The 16,225-nt window shown below is 43.2% G+C and overlaps 1 protein-coding gene across 1 annotated transcript in view; it reads left to right on the top strand.

Annotated features, from left to right (window-relative positions):
• Positions 1 to 16,225, top strand: part of Phka2 (phosphorylase kinase, alpha 2 (liver)) — a 56,660-nt gene that overhangs the window by 13,348 nt on the left and 27,087 nt on the right. Inside the window, exons 5-11 of the mRNA XM_013026528.1 lie at positions 2,611 to 2,691; positions 4,202 to 4,300; positions 6,387 to 6,533; positions 8,242 to 8,295; positions 9,496 to 9,618; positions 11,471 to 11,566; positions 14,945 to 15,052. Of these exons, the coding sequence (XP_012881982.1) occupies positions 2,611 to 2,691; positions 4,202 to 4,300; positions 6,387 to 6,533; positions 8,242 to 8,295; positions 9,496 to 9,618; positions 11,471 to 11,566; positions 14,945 to 15,052 (708 nt within the window). The remainder of the gene's footprint in view (positions 1 to 2,610; positions 2,692 to 4,201; positions 4,301 to 6,386; positions 6,534 to 8,241; positions 8,296 to 9,495; positions 9,619 to 11,470; positions 11,567 to 14,944; positions 15,053 to 16,225) is intronic.

Genomic DNA, 16,225 nt, shown 5'->3' with positions numbered 1-16,225 from the left:
CTGTATTTGATGTCGGTATAATTTGTGGAGGGGAAAGGGAAAAACAAGTCGTTTAAATAAGGATACAGGTGGACCCATTGCAACAATGAGAAGTACAAGTTGTCATGTCAAAAACGAACTTTACAACTTTGGTGCGGGGGGAAGGGGGGAGGATTGGGGGGGACGATGGTAAGGGTAAACAAAGGAGAAGGCTTGGTAAGAAATGTACTCATTATCTTACCCATGTAATTGTAACCCCTCTGTACAGTTTTTTCACATAAAAAAATAGCAACCCCCCCAAAAAAATAGGTGGCAAGATTTGATCCAAGGGCTATCATTTTGTGACCCACACATCTGAAACAATGATTCTCATCCAAGGGTAATCTTTCTCTCCAAGTGGACATTTGGCAGTGTCTGGGAACTGTTTCAGTAGTCACATTGAGGGAAGAGGATGCTAATGACACCTAGTAAGCCAATGCTAGGGAAAGAGTTTTATCTGGCTGGAAATGTTTGTAGTGCCAAAGTTGACAAACCTTGGTTTAAGGAAACTTGAGAAACCATTGTATCTAGAAAGAGCCTTTAGTTGGACCTTGGAGAATAAGTAGAGTTTAGATAAGGAAAAGGGGGGAGAAAGGATGTTTAGGTTCAGGTGTATCATGTAGCATCAACTGTTACAGTGGCAGGGATAGGTTCTGAGGACAAGTGGTGTGCTTGGGATAGGTAGGGGGCAATTGGGACAGAAAAGGAGCAGACTTATGGTCAAGATGACATTAGAAAATAGTAGAAAGGAAATTCAGTGGCCTGGTGGCTTGTAGTAGTGAACCTAGCTACTCAGGAGGCTAGACCCAGAGGATTGTGATTTGAAGCCAGACTTGGCAGAAAAGTCTGAGACTCCATCTCCAAAATAGCTAGCAAAAATCCCAGGCCGGAGGCATGTTTCCAGTGGTAGAGTGCCAGATGAACAAACAAACCAGGCAAGAACAAAGTCCTGTTACCACCCCCCCTCCAAAAAGTTTAGTTTATGAGCATGTAAGGGTTGGAGGACAAATTTGTAGGGGATATGGCCATGCAGAAAGAAATGTCTACTAGTGTGTCACTTGGGCTCAGAGTGTGGCTTAGTGGTAGAGTGCTTGCCTAGCATGCATGAAGTCCTGGGTTTGATTCCTCAGTACTACATAAACAGAAAAGGCCGGAAGTGGTGCTATGGCTCAAGTGGTAGAGTGCTAGCCTTGAGCACAGAGAGGCTCAGGGACAGTGCTCAGTCCCTGAGTTCAAGCCCCAGGATTGGCAAAAAAAAAGTGTGTCACTTTAGACTCTGAACCGAGAAAGTGAGTTGATCAGTTTTTGATGATGAGTCATGTAGGTATAGGCCTGGAATATAGACAGATTGAATCAAAAAAAGGGAAGAGGGCTACAGGAAAGACTTTACCTGCCTTAGGCTACAAGTACTATGCATAGGACGAGGTCCAAAATGGCTCTTTTCTGTCTAAGTTTCAGGGTTCAGATTTTCAAATACTCCTCTATTTGGAGACTGGAACATAAACTAGACTACCATTTTGACATTGATCTTCTTTTGGATTGCAATCTTTTAAGAGTACACATAGAATTTTGAAACAGCATGTAGCTAGACTTTTTTTTGACAGTCATGCAGCTTGAACTCAGGGATGGGCACTGTACTGTCCCTGCGCTGTTTCGCTCAAGGCTAGTGTTCTACCACTTGAGCCATAGCACCACTTCCAGTTTTCTGGTAGTTAATTGGAGATAAGAGTCTCACAGACTTTCCTATCCAGGCTGGCTCCATATCATATCATATCTCAGCCTCTTGAGTAGCTAGGATTACAGGCATGAGCCACCAGTGTCCAGCATTACTTGGATTGTTAAATGATTCACCTAGAGTCCTCTGTGTAACAGAGTGTTCCAAACTAATTCATAATTCATTTTTCTGTGCCTCACTTTTGACTTTGGATCCAGTTACTAGCTAAGTATTTGCATTCAGAGATACTGTTAAATATTTTAGATGGGTTTATTGGCTTCAATAAGTTAAAGTTCCTTAATTCTATCTTACAATTTAAGCTCAAAGGCACTGGCTACAGAGAGGGACGCTCTTTATTTGATTATAGACAGGTAGCTTATTTACCACAAATCAAAGGTTTTCTACAAATTAATACGTTTTTAGAAATGAGAAATCTGGGCTGGGAAGGTGGCTCAGTGGTAGAGCGCTTGCCTTGCATGCCTGCGGCCCTGGGTTCAATTCCTCAGCACCACATAAACAAAAAGAAAAAAGCCGGAAGTGGCGCTGTGGCTCAAGTGGTAGAGCGCTAGCCTTGAGCCGAAGAGCTGAGGGACAGCGCCCAGGCCCAGTTCAGGCCCCATGACCAGACCAAAAAAAAAAAAAGAAATGAGAAATCTGAGAGTGGTTTTGCATGCACATTTGTTCCACTTGAGTGTTTTCTTCTAAAATTCTTCGCAGAGGTCACATGAGCTGATTGATAGTAAGGAAGACCAGAATGGGAGTGTACAAAGCCATGGAGTTGGCTCTTAGCCCTAACAATAACATCCAGAAATCATTTTTCCATAGCCTTCTCATATACCTCTTTCTCACCCTCTAAAATTTACCTTTTTCTCTCCCAGGATTATGGAATGTGGGAGCGTGGAGATAAGACGAACCAGGGCATTCCGGAATTGAATGCAAGCTCTGTGGGAATGGCCAAGGTGACAGTTCAGTCTGTTTTCCCTTCTCTATGTATTTACTGCTTTACTTAGGTTCTGGTCATTAGGCATGGATTTCATGAGATTAGCACATTTCTCACAAGTCAGTAAGTATGTGAAATTCACATGGCACTTGTATACCAGAGAAGGGAAATCCTAGATCAAGAAAATGGGATTCCTATACTGAAATGTGTGTGTAACAGAAAAGCTGTACTGTCTTCTGGCTATCCATTGTGATCACCCATCAGGCTAATGGAGCTCTTTCTGTTAAGAAGCTGCAGGCTTGTATTTGGCTTCCTTTCTGGGTCATAGAGAAGGCTGAAGAATATGAACACTTTGTAAATTGAGTTCACATATTCAGCTCTATGAGGCTGAACAAGTAATAACCAGCAAAGCTGGTAAATTAGAAATATATTGAAGAGCCGGGTGCTGGTGGCTCATGCCTGTCATCCTAGCTACTCAGGAGGCTGAGATCCGAGCATCGCAGTTCAAAGCCAGCCCAGGCAGGAAAGTCCGTGAGACTTACCTCCAATGAACCACCTGAAAACCAGAAGTGGTGCTATGGCTCAAGTGGCAGAGTGCTTGCCTTGAGCTGAAGTGCTGAGGGACAGTGTCTAGGACCAGAGTTCAAGCCCCACGAGTGACACAAAAAAAGGAAAAAAAAAAAAAGAAACATATTGAATGGAGAAAGGGAATGTCAGAACACTGGGAACTTTCCTTAAAGGTATTCCAACCCAATGCAATATAGGTTTACAACTTAGTATGCTATCCTGAGCTTCTAATCTCAGCTCTTTAGGAGACTGAGGCAGAAAAAGCAATTGAACCTAGGATTTCAGGGTTGACATGAGCAGCATAATGAGACTTGCATCTCATAAAGCAAAATAAATCCAATGTGAGAGCAGAGGGAAGAATTCGAACTTAGAGCCTGGCCCTTGTTCAGCTTGCCTTTTACTACTTGAGTCATGCTTATAGCCGAGCCTTTTGCTGGCTATTTTGGAGATGTAGTCTTACAGAATTTTCTACTTGGGCTGGCTTGGAACCATGGTCTTCTGGATTTCAGCCTCCTGAGTAGCTAGCATGAACAAGTATGAACGACTTGTGCCCAGCAAGAAACTCCTCTCAAAGCAGTGCACACCTGGTTGGGGCCATATCAGTCTGCCAACAGAACCAAGGCTCCAGAGCCAGAATTTTATTTTTGTCTTCTTTCTGTTTTTCTTTTTTCCAAAGGGTTGCAAATTAGTATGTCAATTTACAAGCACAGTGCATCTTGGCAACAATATAATCTTTAAGGAAACTGTTAAGAAAATGTACTTTGGGTTAAAGAATTTCATTTCTGATGTGCCAAATGAACTCATGAGAGAGGCTAACCAGTAAAGCAGGTAAAAGAAGAGCCAGCCATGAATTTAGTGCCACACATACATGATGCTATGTACTTGTTAGTTTTTTTTTTTTTTGGTACTGGAGTATATGTTTATTAGAAAGAAGAAGAAGAAGAATTTGTATGTGTTTCTAGGCAGCACTTGAAGCAATTGATGAGCTGGATCTTTTTGGAGCCCATGGTGGACGCAAGTCAGTGATCCACGTGCTGCCTGATGAAGTCGAGCACTGCCAGGTAACAGGACAGCCCCTTGAGTTCCAGACAGTAGAAAAGAAGAATCCCAGAGGAAAGGCCCGGGCGCTAGTTTGGAATCCCTACCTTCCTAGCAGACTGACTTCTTTGAGCTCCAGATTTTGTATCAACAAAGGGGCATATTGGTCTGCTGCCTTACAAGACAGTTGTTAGTTTGGAATGGATGAACCCAGACAATTTATCCAAGTACCTTGTACCCAGAAAGTACTGTTCAGACAAAAGACACAGTGTGGCCCTATATAGAAAGTCAGAAACCAAAGCAACTTTATTTTGCTGGGGGTAAAACCTATTGCTGGTCCTTTGAGCACATAAGTGGTTTACTGAAGTTTATTTCATAACACATCCATATTGAATGATTAGCGAGCACTACCTGAGTTGGGTAGGGCTTGATGAACAGAATGGGTAGTGGAAGGGAGATATGCTGGGAGAGATGCACATTAATAGAGCCTCCCTAAAGTACAGATTATAGAAAATAATGATAAGCTGGATGTGGCGCTCTGACTCAAGTGGTAGAGTGCTAGCCTTGAGCTGAAGAGCTGAGGGACAGTGCCTAGGCCCAGAGTTCAGGCCCATGACCAACACAAAAGAAAAAAGAAGAATATAGTTAGATGTTAGGGGACTCCATGAAGCAAACAGTGAGTCATCAATTGCTAGTCCATCATCAAACACTTACTGAGGCTCCACTATATGCTAGGGCAAAAGTCAGCCTCATACATAAAAATTTGTCAATGGAGAGTTTATAGTTGGAAACTTTTGTTTCCAGTCAGGGAAAGCCTGGAGAAGAATGAGTATAACTATGGCATTGTGGTCAAGGGACTACATATATATAGGCTATAACTATAGTAAAGCTATACCATCTAGGTTTGTGTAAGTGTAATCTGCAGTGTTCTGCCCAATGATGAAATCCCCTGATACTGCATTTTTCAAAATGTCTTCTTGGTGTTAAGTGACTGTGGTTAAAGAACTAGGCCTAGATATCAGTTCCTCATAGAAAATAAAGCTTTAGGACTCAGGTGTAACTCAGTGGACAAATGCTTCCATGGCATATGCCAGGCCCAGGGTTCGATTCCTAGCTTCACACACTCACAAAAATAATAATAGTATAGATTTATTCTGAATCTGAATTGTGCCACCTATCTTTACCCTACTTTCTACCTCATTGTATCTTCCCTCATTAAAAAGAGTCAGTAATAGGGAATATGGTATTTTATCGTGTAAGAGAGACATGCTGGTGTGTATCTTAATAGACATGTCATTTAAAGGAAAATTGTGTACTTCCCCTGTCAGGTCATTTGCTGGCTAAATGCCCCTTAGGCCCAGATCTCTGTGTCTGAGTCTCAGAGTCATTGTGTATAAATCATACAATTAATACCTTAATTCCTTCCTCATATAGAAGACTTAATTAGCTTATTTTTGGCAGAATCTAGCCTCACGTCTGTACATGTTAAATCTCAGCATTGGCTTCTTTCCATGCCCAAGTGTTTCTTTATGATTCCCGCTGCCTTCCATGTTCACAATGCCTATTCCAGCCACTTACAGTTGAGGCCCTACTCCAGTGTCTTTAATAACCCTAGAATTTGTTGTTCCTTATTTGTTGTTCCTTTTGGGGGTCTTCCAAAAGTGACTCCTTTAAGCATTTTTGGGTCACCCAAATGAACTGGTCTCATCTCACAGAAGCAGTCATTTCTCTTTGTTGATCCTACATGCATGTTTTTTTAGTTTGTATCTTCACAGACAACAAAAACAATAGATAGTTCTGTCGTTTCCTTTCCAATATGTCCTATCGATCCATTCAACTCAATAGAGAATGTGGAAGAGACCAGCGGTTCTCAGCATAGGCTCCAAAATAATACATGTTCTATCCAACCTCCTCTCCATTCACAATGAACAGGATGCACTGATCAGATAAGTAAAGTTGGACACCAGGTGCCATGGTGGTAGACGAACCTTTACTCCAAATTGGTAAACTCAGATAAATGTTTTCTTGGGGCTTAGGTGTTGGCTCCTAGTAGCACACTTAACTATTACTACTTCTGTAGACTAAACATCCTCTTTGTTTCTCCTTCAGTCTATCCTGTTCTCCATGTTGCCAAGAGCATCAACATCTAAAGAAATTGATGCTGGACTTCTTTCCATTATTTCTTTCCCGGCTTTTGCAGTGGAAGATGTGAACCTTGTGAATGTGACCAAAAATGAAATTATTTCTAAGCTCCAGGTAATCATTGGTCGTGCTGGTGACCATCTGCTCTGTGCTGAATGCCATTTTTACCTGATGACATGGAGCAGCTCACGCTTCAGGGTCATGGCTTGCTTTATCAAGGTGAACTTACAGAGTCAATTGCCAATGCTATGCCTACAGGCAAGAAAAGTGTCATAGTGATTAAGTGACATGGTTCTCTTCTTAAGTTGGAGAACTTTCATTCAACAGGGCATTTTGAACCCCAATTCTTACCAATAATGCTCTTCTAAGACAGACTCCTTTGAGAATCTTTTGAAAGCCATGGATTCATTTCCAGAAAAAAAAAAGAAATGATCATGTCTGTATAGACTGAAACTTTGTACTGAATTTCATGGGACTTAGTGATCCCAAGTTGAGGGAAGGACTGGGAATGTAGCTTAGTGGTAGAGTGCTTGCCTAGCATGCATGAAGCCCTGGGTTCAATTCCGTAGTACCACATAAAGAGAAAAAGCTGGAAGTGGCACTGTGGCTCAAGTGGTAGAGTGCTAGCCTTGAGCACAGAGAGGCTCAGGGACAATGCCCAGGCCCTGAGTTCAAGCCCCAGGACGAGCAAAAAAAAAGAAAACAAGATGAGGGAAGATTTAAAAATCCCTACAGTGAGATGCAGTTACTGACATATCACATTAAATACAGACTGTTAAGAATAAGTTTTCTAGCCAGCTGGTACTTTCAGTAAAATAATCAAAGAATGTGAATTTCCTAAACCAAAATTTGCATCTTGATTGTCTTACTTACTCTTGATTGTGAAACAAAGATGCTAAACTTGGGATCTCCAATCATATTTGGAAAACATGGCACTTAGTGTGATTGGGATTCGTGGAGAAAATGGCATTTTGAGGGGCAGCTGACATAGGAAGACAGAATGAATGGGCTTGCAAGATGAAGGGTTGTAGGCTAGGCCACCTCAGGAAGACTCCTCAGACTACACAGCCCTGGCTGCTCTGTCCTTTACAGATAGTAGAAGAGCAGGTCTGCCATAACAGCCATACACTCTGAAGAAACCAGAGAACAGCACCCCAAGTTGTCATCCAGGGATCAGGGGGTCAGATGTCAAGTGTTAGGCTTTTCCTCTCTTGGCAAGAACCTGAGAAAGACCAATGCAGAAAGCCCTCCCTCCATGCCATACCATAGGGGCATCTGATGTTAGAGCCTCCTCTGCCTGCACAACCTGACTTCAAGGACTGGAGTTGGGGGAATCCTTTGAGCTTCTCAGCTTCATTGGCAGAAGCCAATGAATTCCAAGATCTGGCTTGATGGCTTCTCCAAATAGGGTCCCTTTGCATGCTTGTGTAGTACAGCAAATCAGAATGAAAGAATAGTCATTCATTGAACTCTTAATAATTACCCTTGCTGCCCCGATCCATCAATGATGTTTAGACATTCTCTTCCAAATACTGGTCATGCCTACATTTTTGTTGCTTATTATTACCTAAAAAATAATTGTCTATTAAGAGCAAACAATACTCGATACACATTTCATTACTAAATGATTCATGGGAACAAAAGTGACAGGCTGACTTTTTAATGTTTTTAGTAAGCTTATTATCTTTAGTTTACAAAGGGGTTTCAATTCAGCATATCATTTTATGATTACAATGCGCCTTGAGAAGGACTGACTTTAATAAAAGAAAAAAGACAAAGTAACTCTTCTGCTCTCATCAAATGTACTTCCTTGCTTTACTAGGGGCGTTATGGATGCTGTCGCTTCCTTCGAGATGGTTACAAAACTCCAAGAGAGGTTGTATTTCAAAATTGTTGCTTACGCTTCCTTACTGTCTCCATATCTAAGTTGCCATTGTGTTCTCCTTTTATTAATTATAATTATATGTTGGAATTTTGGAAGGACAGTACTAATTTCAAAGTCAAAAAGCCTGGAATTAGGCAGTAGAATAGTATAGTAGGTCATCAGACAGTAAGGCAATAGTATAAAGTCAGTTTCTGATTAGGACAGTTTGGTGGCTTACATATTTTTTAAAAGACCACCTGTAGCCGGGCACTGGTGGTTCATGCCTGTCATCCTAGCTACTCAGGATGCTGAGATCTGAGGATCACGGTTCAAAGCCCATCCCTGCAGAAAAGTCTGTTAGACTTTTATCTCCAGTTAATCACCAGAAAACCAGAAGTGGTTCAAGCAGTAGGGTGCTCGCCTTGAGCTGAAGAGTGCAGGGACAGTATCCAGACCCAGAGTTCAAGCCCCACGACCGACAAAAATAAAAATAAAAAAAGATCACCTGTGACCATCTCTTAGGATTCTTTGCTTTGGTGACTAGTATAATGACATAAATAAAACAGATCATTGGCTAGGCACTGTAATAGGAAAATTAAGAAATAGGATGGTTTATCAAGGGTGGGGGATGCCTGGCCAGTGTGCCATATGACGCACAAGCATACGGAACTTAAAATCTAACAAATGCGGGTTTTTTCAAAGCACAATGCAATAGTCTGAGCCTATGAATGAATGATGTTATAAATATCTAAATGACCCTTGGCAGTAAAAACAAGGTTCCTACCAAGACTACCAAGAAGTCTTGTGTGTATTTCTTTATATACGTGTGTGTGTTATTGTAAAAATACTGTACACAGGGGTGACAGTTACATGAGTAAGGTCATGAGTACATTTCCTATTGAGCATTGATACCTCGTCCTTTGTTTTTCTCCTCCCTTCCCTTCCCTTCCCACCTCTCCAACTCCTCCTTTCCCTCCCCCCCCCCAGTTGTAAAGTTCATTTTCAACATATTGTCTTGTACATCTGATTTACTAAATTTTTTATCATGGAAAACTGTTAACAGTAGCTTCTCCCCATTACAGTAGACTCTTATTCATATCAACCTCAAAGCCACATTGAATCTGACAAACAAGGGAAACCTAGTAAGGTGTAATGATATTATGTATTTAATCAGATATCATGTTAGAAAAGGTTTTATGTATATCATTCCAGGACCCAAACAGGTTACATTATGACCCTGCCGAACTCAAGCTCTTTGAAAACATCGAATGTGAGTGGCCTGTGTTCTGGACTTATTTCATCCTAGATGGAGTGTTTAATGGTGACATTGTTCAGGTAAGAAAACTTTGGATGTTGTACTGATAAGGATATTTGTTATCCCACTGGTGTGCTGATTATTATTAATACACAAGGTTAGGCAAGAATTTAGATGACTGTGTTATTTGTTGCCACTTGAAAACTTTTCCCAAAATTTAGTGAGTTAAAGCAGTAACTCTTTTATTTGCCCGTGACACTGCAGTTTGAGCAGGGCCAGTAGGGACTGTTTGTCTGCCTCTTGCAGTGTCATCTAGAATCATTCCATGGGGCCGGAGGACCTACTCCAAACACAGTCTCACTCACACAGCCAGTGAGGTGATCCTGCTTATCCACTGGTGCTGAGAGCTCAGCTTGGCCCTTGTTGAGGCCTTGTCCCTCCTCCGTGTGCTGAGGGGGAGCTTCTTACAGGCTGAGTCATAGACTATTGGTTGTCTTCTCCTCAGAATACCAAGTCTTAGGCCAGAACAGGCAAAAAGTTTCCTTTTTAAGACCTGTTTCTTTGGATTCTGCTTGGTACCAGATCTTGTGCTGGGCATGAACAAGCTGTGTTGCACCTGTGAAACTCACTGGCAGGGTTACAAAACTCAGGCCTGTGCTGTCATATCTGGTTGTTCTGCTCATGGGTTTAGAGGATGGGCCATGAGCAATCTCAGATGTGGCTGAGCTTTTAAGTTTTAGTGTTTTTTTGTTTTTGTTCTGTGTGTGTGTGTGTGTGTGTTTGTGTGTGCGCGCGCACGCGCATGCATGCATGCATGCATGATCATGCACCACCCAGTAATGGAGCTTGAACTCCATGCCAGGCCACTGTCCCTGAGCTCTTTTGCTCAAGGCTAGTGCTCTACCACTTGAACCACAACGCCACTCCAGTTTTTTGGTGGTTAATTGGAGATAAGAGCCTCATGAATTTTCTAGCCAGGTAGGGCTGGCTTCAAACCTTGATCCTCAGATTTCAGCCTCCTGAATAGCTAGGATTGCAGGTGTAAGCCATCAACAATTTTTTTTTCTGGTCAGAGGGCTTGAACTCTGAGCCTGGGCACTGTCCCTCAGCTCTTCAGCTCAAGGCTGGCACTCTACCAGTTGAGTCCAGCACCACTTCCGGTTCTCTGGTGGTTAATTGGAGATACGAGTCTCATGGACTTTCCTGCCTGGGCTGGCTTTGAACCATGATCCTCAGATCTCAACCACCTGAGTAGCTAGGATTACAGGTGTGAGCCACCAGCACCCAGCTTGTCTTTATTGTGTGTGTGTGTGTGTGTGTGTGTCTGTATGTGTGTGTGTGAGAGAGAGAGAGAGAGAGATTGATTGAGAGGGAGATAGTGTGGGTATAAAATCCAGAGCTTTGTATATTCTGGTCAACTGGTCTAGTACTGAAGCACATTCCCCAAACCAGCACATATTTCTGAAGCAATAAATGGTTTGAAAAACTACCTGTAGAAATGTGATGTACTGCCTGATATAGTACTTCCATCCCAAGGATTTTATAATCCCATTGATGAGAAAATTTTTAAATATATGGGAAATTATGAGTAAAATATCTAAGTAAGTTAAGACAGCATTGGAAAGATGTCTCATGCAGGGACAGGCTAGAGTCACACCACTCACATACTGTGCAAATTGTGAGGAACGAACAGCTACTGCATGAAGGACTGCTCTGTCCCTTTTTCTAGAAGCTTTACAGATAGGGCTGAGCCTAGGGAGGAACACCCTATAGTGTGCTGTCCAGGAGAGCCCCTCTGGCATGTCACCAGCCACACATCTGTGCATTATTTTGCTCTGTGGCTGACTTCTAACTTTTTTCTAAGTTTCAGTGCCATTTCAGCATTCATCACAAAACCTCTTTCATACCAAGGGCTGTCGGCTTGTTTTCTAGGTCCAAGAGTACCGGGAGGCCCTTGATGGAATATTAATCAGAGGCAAGGATGGGATCCACTTGGTACCAGAGCTCTATGCCATCCCTCCTGACAAGGTAACCTGGTAGTGCTCGGGCCCTTTGTGCTGCTCATCTAGAATGCAGGAAGTTGGTGGTGGCCCTTTGGTATTCTTCATCCCTTTTTCACCATGTGGTTTCTAAAGCCTTAGCTAGTATTCCTGTCCACGGTAAGGATTTGTGGCTTGGAGGAGCCATAGTTGGACCATGACTCACTTACAAAACGCATCTGTCCAGTCCCCAACACTAGGCAGAAGCAAGTCTATAGAACATAAAATGTTGTGTGCCGTGTTCTTAATGCATTGCTGCAGAAGAGAAGCCTGAATCGAGGATAGTTGAGAATGGCTTCCTTCCCTCACTAGACAGACCAAGATATGCAACATGCAGAGGCTATTTGCTTTCTAGGTGCCATCAACCTAGGTCTCATGCAAATCTCATCACTTTACATTCTTAGACACGTGAGTGGAAGCTGAGTCACTTTCCAGCAGCTACATATTTATGTCTCCTATTGAAATTGGTGCTCTTGGCCGGGCACTGGTGGCCAAGTCTGTCATCCTAGCTACTCAGGAGGCTGAGATCTGAGGATTGTGGTTCAAAGCCAGCCCAGGCAGGAAAGTCCATGACACTCTGATCTCTAATAAATCACTAGAAAACCGGAAGTGGTGCTGTGGCTCAAGTGGGAGACTGCTAGCCTTGAGCTGAAGAGCTGAGGGACAGCGCCCAGGCCCAGAGTTCAAGCCCCATAACCAACAAAAAAAGAAAAAAGAATTGGTGCTTTAGAGGCATTTGGAAAAACAAAATAAGCAATGTAATTTGTAACCTAGGGCAAAGCAAAAGAAAACAAATGCCCTCAGGAATAGTTACCTATTTTCTCATAGAGACTAACCATCCCCATTCTGACCGTATGAAATGCTTGGTGTTACAAGCTGTGCTTCTCTTTCCGATGGACAGTAGTGACTGTGCTTTGTAAATTGTTAGTCCACAGCTATGGCTTCTAAACCCCATACTGACCTTTGGCTTTCTACTTGTCATTACAACATTCTTTCACTCATCATGTTTATGCTGGTGTTTGTACTAGGCACCAATCTAGGTATTGTTTCACTTTGGCCTCATTTTGTATTGACCGCTTGCCAGTAACAGTGAGGAAAATGCCTCAAGTGTACCAACAGCCTGTGGAGCCCACTAGGAAGGAGCCCTTTAGCCAAGGCCACCACAGGCTCCTATGGCCAATTAGAAAAATCCCTGGGCCAGGGGAGCCTGCAGCTCGAGTTTGCATGTCCTTCGCGTAGCATGCCTGCGTGTGGTGCCAGCGTCACTGGGGCCTTCCACTGCATAGCTGGGCACTCAGTATGTGTAAAACAAAATGTGTTGTGAGCAGCTGCTTTTGTGGCAGGTGAAGATTAGAATCTGGGATGTAAAAGTGGTCCTTGCCGGGCACCGGTGGCTCACACCTATCATCCTAGCTATTCAGGAAGCTGAGATCTGAGGATCATGGTTCAAAGCCAGCCCAGGCAAGAAAGTCTGTGAGACTCTTATCTCCAATGAACCACCAAAAAACTGGAAGTGATGCTGTGGCACAAGTGGCAGAGTGCTGGGTTGAGCTGAAATGCCCAAGCAGGGACAGTGCCCAGGCCCAGAGTTCAGGCCCCACAACTGGAAAAAAAAAAAAAAAAAGTAGTTCCCTTACTGGCTCTGTGTTGGGTGTTGGTGCAGGCTAGGTGGAGCTAGAGGAAGTCAGAGGTGAGATAGAGCAGCTTAGAGGCAAACCTTTGGAAGAGGCTTGGTGTCTCGGAGTGCCTCTGAGCAGTTCAGAAGGGCCAGGGGCAGGGGTTTGGATGAGGAGACACACCTCCTTATGGAGATAGGACCTGGCCATGACCAGAAGAAGGACAGATGGAGGCCATCTTTTGACAGGACACCTTGCCTGCTTTGTGCTCTCTCAGTCGCATATTTCTCCTTTTAGCTCTTTGCCTTTCTTTTTCTTTTTTCTTTTTTGTCGGTTGTGGGGTTTGAATTCTGGGCCTGGGCACTGTCCCTCAGCTCTTCAGCTCAATGCAAGCGCTCTACCACTTGAGCCACAGCGCCACTTCTGGTTTTCTGGTGGTTCATTGGAGATAAGAGTCTCATGGACTTTCCTGCTCGGGCTGGCTTTGAACTACAATTCTCAGATCTCATAGCTATGATGACAGGCGTGAGCCACCAGCGACCGGCTCCTACTATCTCATTTTAACAGTAGCTCTGCACACTGTAAAACATACAGGATTCTTTGGAAAGAAAAATATATTTATTGAACTTTACAACTTCGGTGGTGGGGGGAGGAGTGGCAGAGGTGGGGAGGGAAGGGAGAGTAGGAGAAAAACAAAGGGGGGTGCACAATGCTCGACAAGAAATGTAGTCATTACCTTACTCATGTCACTGTAACCCCTCTGTACAGCATCTTTACAATAAAATAATTTTTTAAAAAAAGAAAATATATTTATCACTAATCCCGTTACTCTAACCAGTATGACTTGACAGAGAATCTCCTTCTATACAATTATTCTACTTGGATAATTGATTACTAACATTTAATTCCATTCACCTTATCTAAAACTTAGTTTTAACAGAGAAATTTTCCTGAACATATTGATATCAATGATTAATTCATATGCTGAGGATGAGTCCCTTGATGGTATGATCTTCCCGTCAAAGAGGAATGTTTCCTAGTTCTTTTGATTGACTTACATTTTACAGAGGAGTGGCATTACCACCAACCACTGTCACAATGACTTGAACCTCAGAAGGTAAATTCACCAACTAACTCAAAAAAGTACAGTCAGCATTGTCCATCAGAAAGAGCACTTAAGCTTGTATTGATGAGACAAGTGAACTCAATAGCTCCTGCTTTCTGAGGCCCAGATAAAGGATTCGTGTTTTAGCAGCTCAGGTGTTTTTCCCCAATGAATAATTCCACCTTCTGGTCATTTTCTTGCATGGACACAAAATTGCTAAACAACTGTGGATGGCAAACAAGATCTAGGAAGGGAATGGCACAGGCTTGATGTGTAGCTATACAATGTAGCAGCTAGAGGCTGCTGTTTTCCATTCTAACAGAGATAAACAAAGGCATGAGCTGTGAACCAGCCTGAGACTCAGAAACATGCATGAGCAAGCCCAGGATTCCAGCACCTCTTGGCACTGATTTTGCTTTTTAGAAGCACACTGGCCTGAGACCAGGCCAATAGTCAAAGTCATCCTCTTGTTTATAGCCAGGCGGCCCCTAGAGAGAGTGTTTTTGCCTTCCTGGCCCACATTCTACATTGTACAGAATTGGTCTGCAATGTGAGAACCATTTTGTAAATCAACGTATTTCCCAATGGGAAGCGCCACTCTGTGTCTTCTGATGTTCTGACTTTTGGCTTTTTTTCTCTATACCAGGTGGATGAAGAATACAAGAATCCACACACAGTGGACCGAATCCCACTGGGGAAGCTCCCCCATCTTTGGGGACAGTCCTTGTACATCCTCAGCTCACTATTAGCCGAGGTATGGGTTTACTGGCTTCCCAGGCTAGAAACCATCCAATTGGGGGTACAGGAAATGTGGAAGAGCACAGGGGCTGTCTGCAGCAAGTGCTTGAATGTCTTTTGTATCTTCATGCCTTTAAGAACCCTAGTGGGCTGGAAGGTGGCTCAGTGGTAGAGCGCTTGCTTTGCATGCATGAGGCCCCTGGGTTCGATTCCTCAGCACCACATAAGCAGAAAAAGCCAGAACTGGTGCTATGGCTCAAGTAGTGTAGAACACTAGCCTTGAACTGAAGAACTGAGGGACAGTGCCCAGGCCCAGAGTTCAGACCCCATGACAAAAAAAAAAGAAAAGAAAAAAAGCCCTGGGCTGTGTCGACTCCAAGGCTTGACTCCTGGCCTTGCACATCCATATTTACCATAAGCCAGTTCAGGTCAGCTGTATGTCCTATTAGCTCTAAAATGGCAGAAGGGACAGTAAATCAGAATGCCACTGGACTCCTACTGTGTCATTTAACATTCATTTAGTCAGACACCAAATGAATGATAGCACAGCAGGAACATCCCTTGGGTTCTATAGTCGCCGAATTGGAACAGTGGTTCCCCTAGGTATGTCTGGAGAAATGCATGTATCTCCTTTGCAAAGCCAACCCTGCCCCCAACTATCCATGTGACTTTGTGCAGCTCTGATAATCTCCCTGAGCTTGTTTCCTTACCTGTGCTGTGAAAAGCTTGGACTTGGTCATCTGTATGATACCTTCCAGCTCTGATTTCTGTATCTATGAGATAAGAAATAACTACTTCCATTCTCTTGCTTCCTCCTCTCCATGGTAATGGCCTTTTGTAGCAGGTTTCCCTCACAGGACAACTGTAAGCACTCTGTGGGTACTCTGATCATTTCTAGAAAATGTGATGGGAAGCATTTTCAAAAACCACTTAGCACTAAAGACAGCTTTAGGTTGCAAAGAAGTCATCCTTGGGCCATTCCCTTAAGCATATATACCTTGATTTCCCCACCTGTGAAATAGTGATGAAGACCCATTGCAACAATGAGATGTACAAATCATTATGTCGAAAAATGAACTTTACAACTTTGGTGTGGGGAGGGTCGGGTTGGGGGGGCAAGTGGGAGGGTATGGGAAGGGATGGGAAGTGGAAACAAAGGAGGAGGCTACAATGCTTGATAAGAAATGTA

This window comes from Dipodomys ordii, unplaced genomic scaffold (genome assembly GCF_000151885.1).
Source record: "Dipodomys ordii isolate 6190 unplaced genomic scaffold, Dord_2.0 Scaffold94, whole genome shotgun sequence".
Classification (NCBI taxonomy): domain Eukaryota; kingdom Metazoa; phylum Chordata; class Mammalia; order Rodentia; family Heteromyidae; genus Dipodomys; species Dipodomys ordii.
Note: the sequence above shows the minus strand (reverse complement) of the source record. Positions and strands in the feature narration are given on the sequence as shown.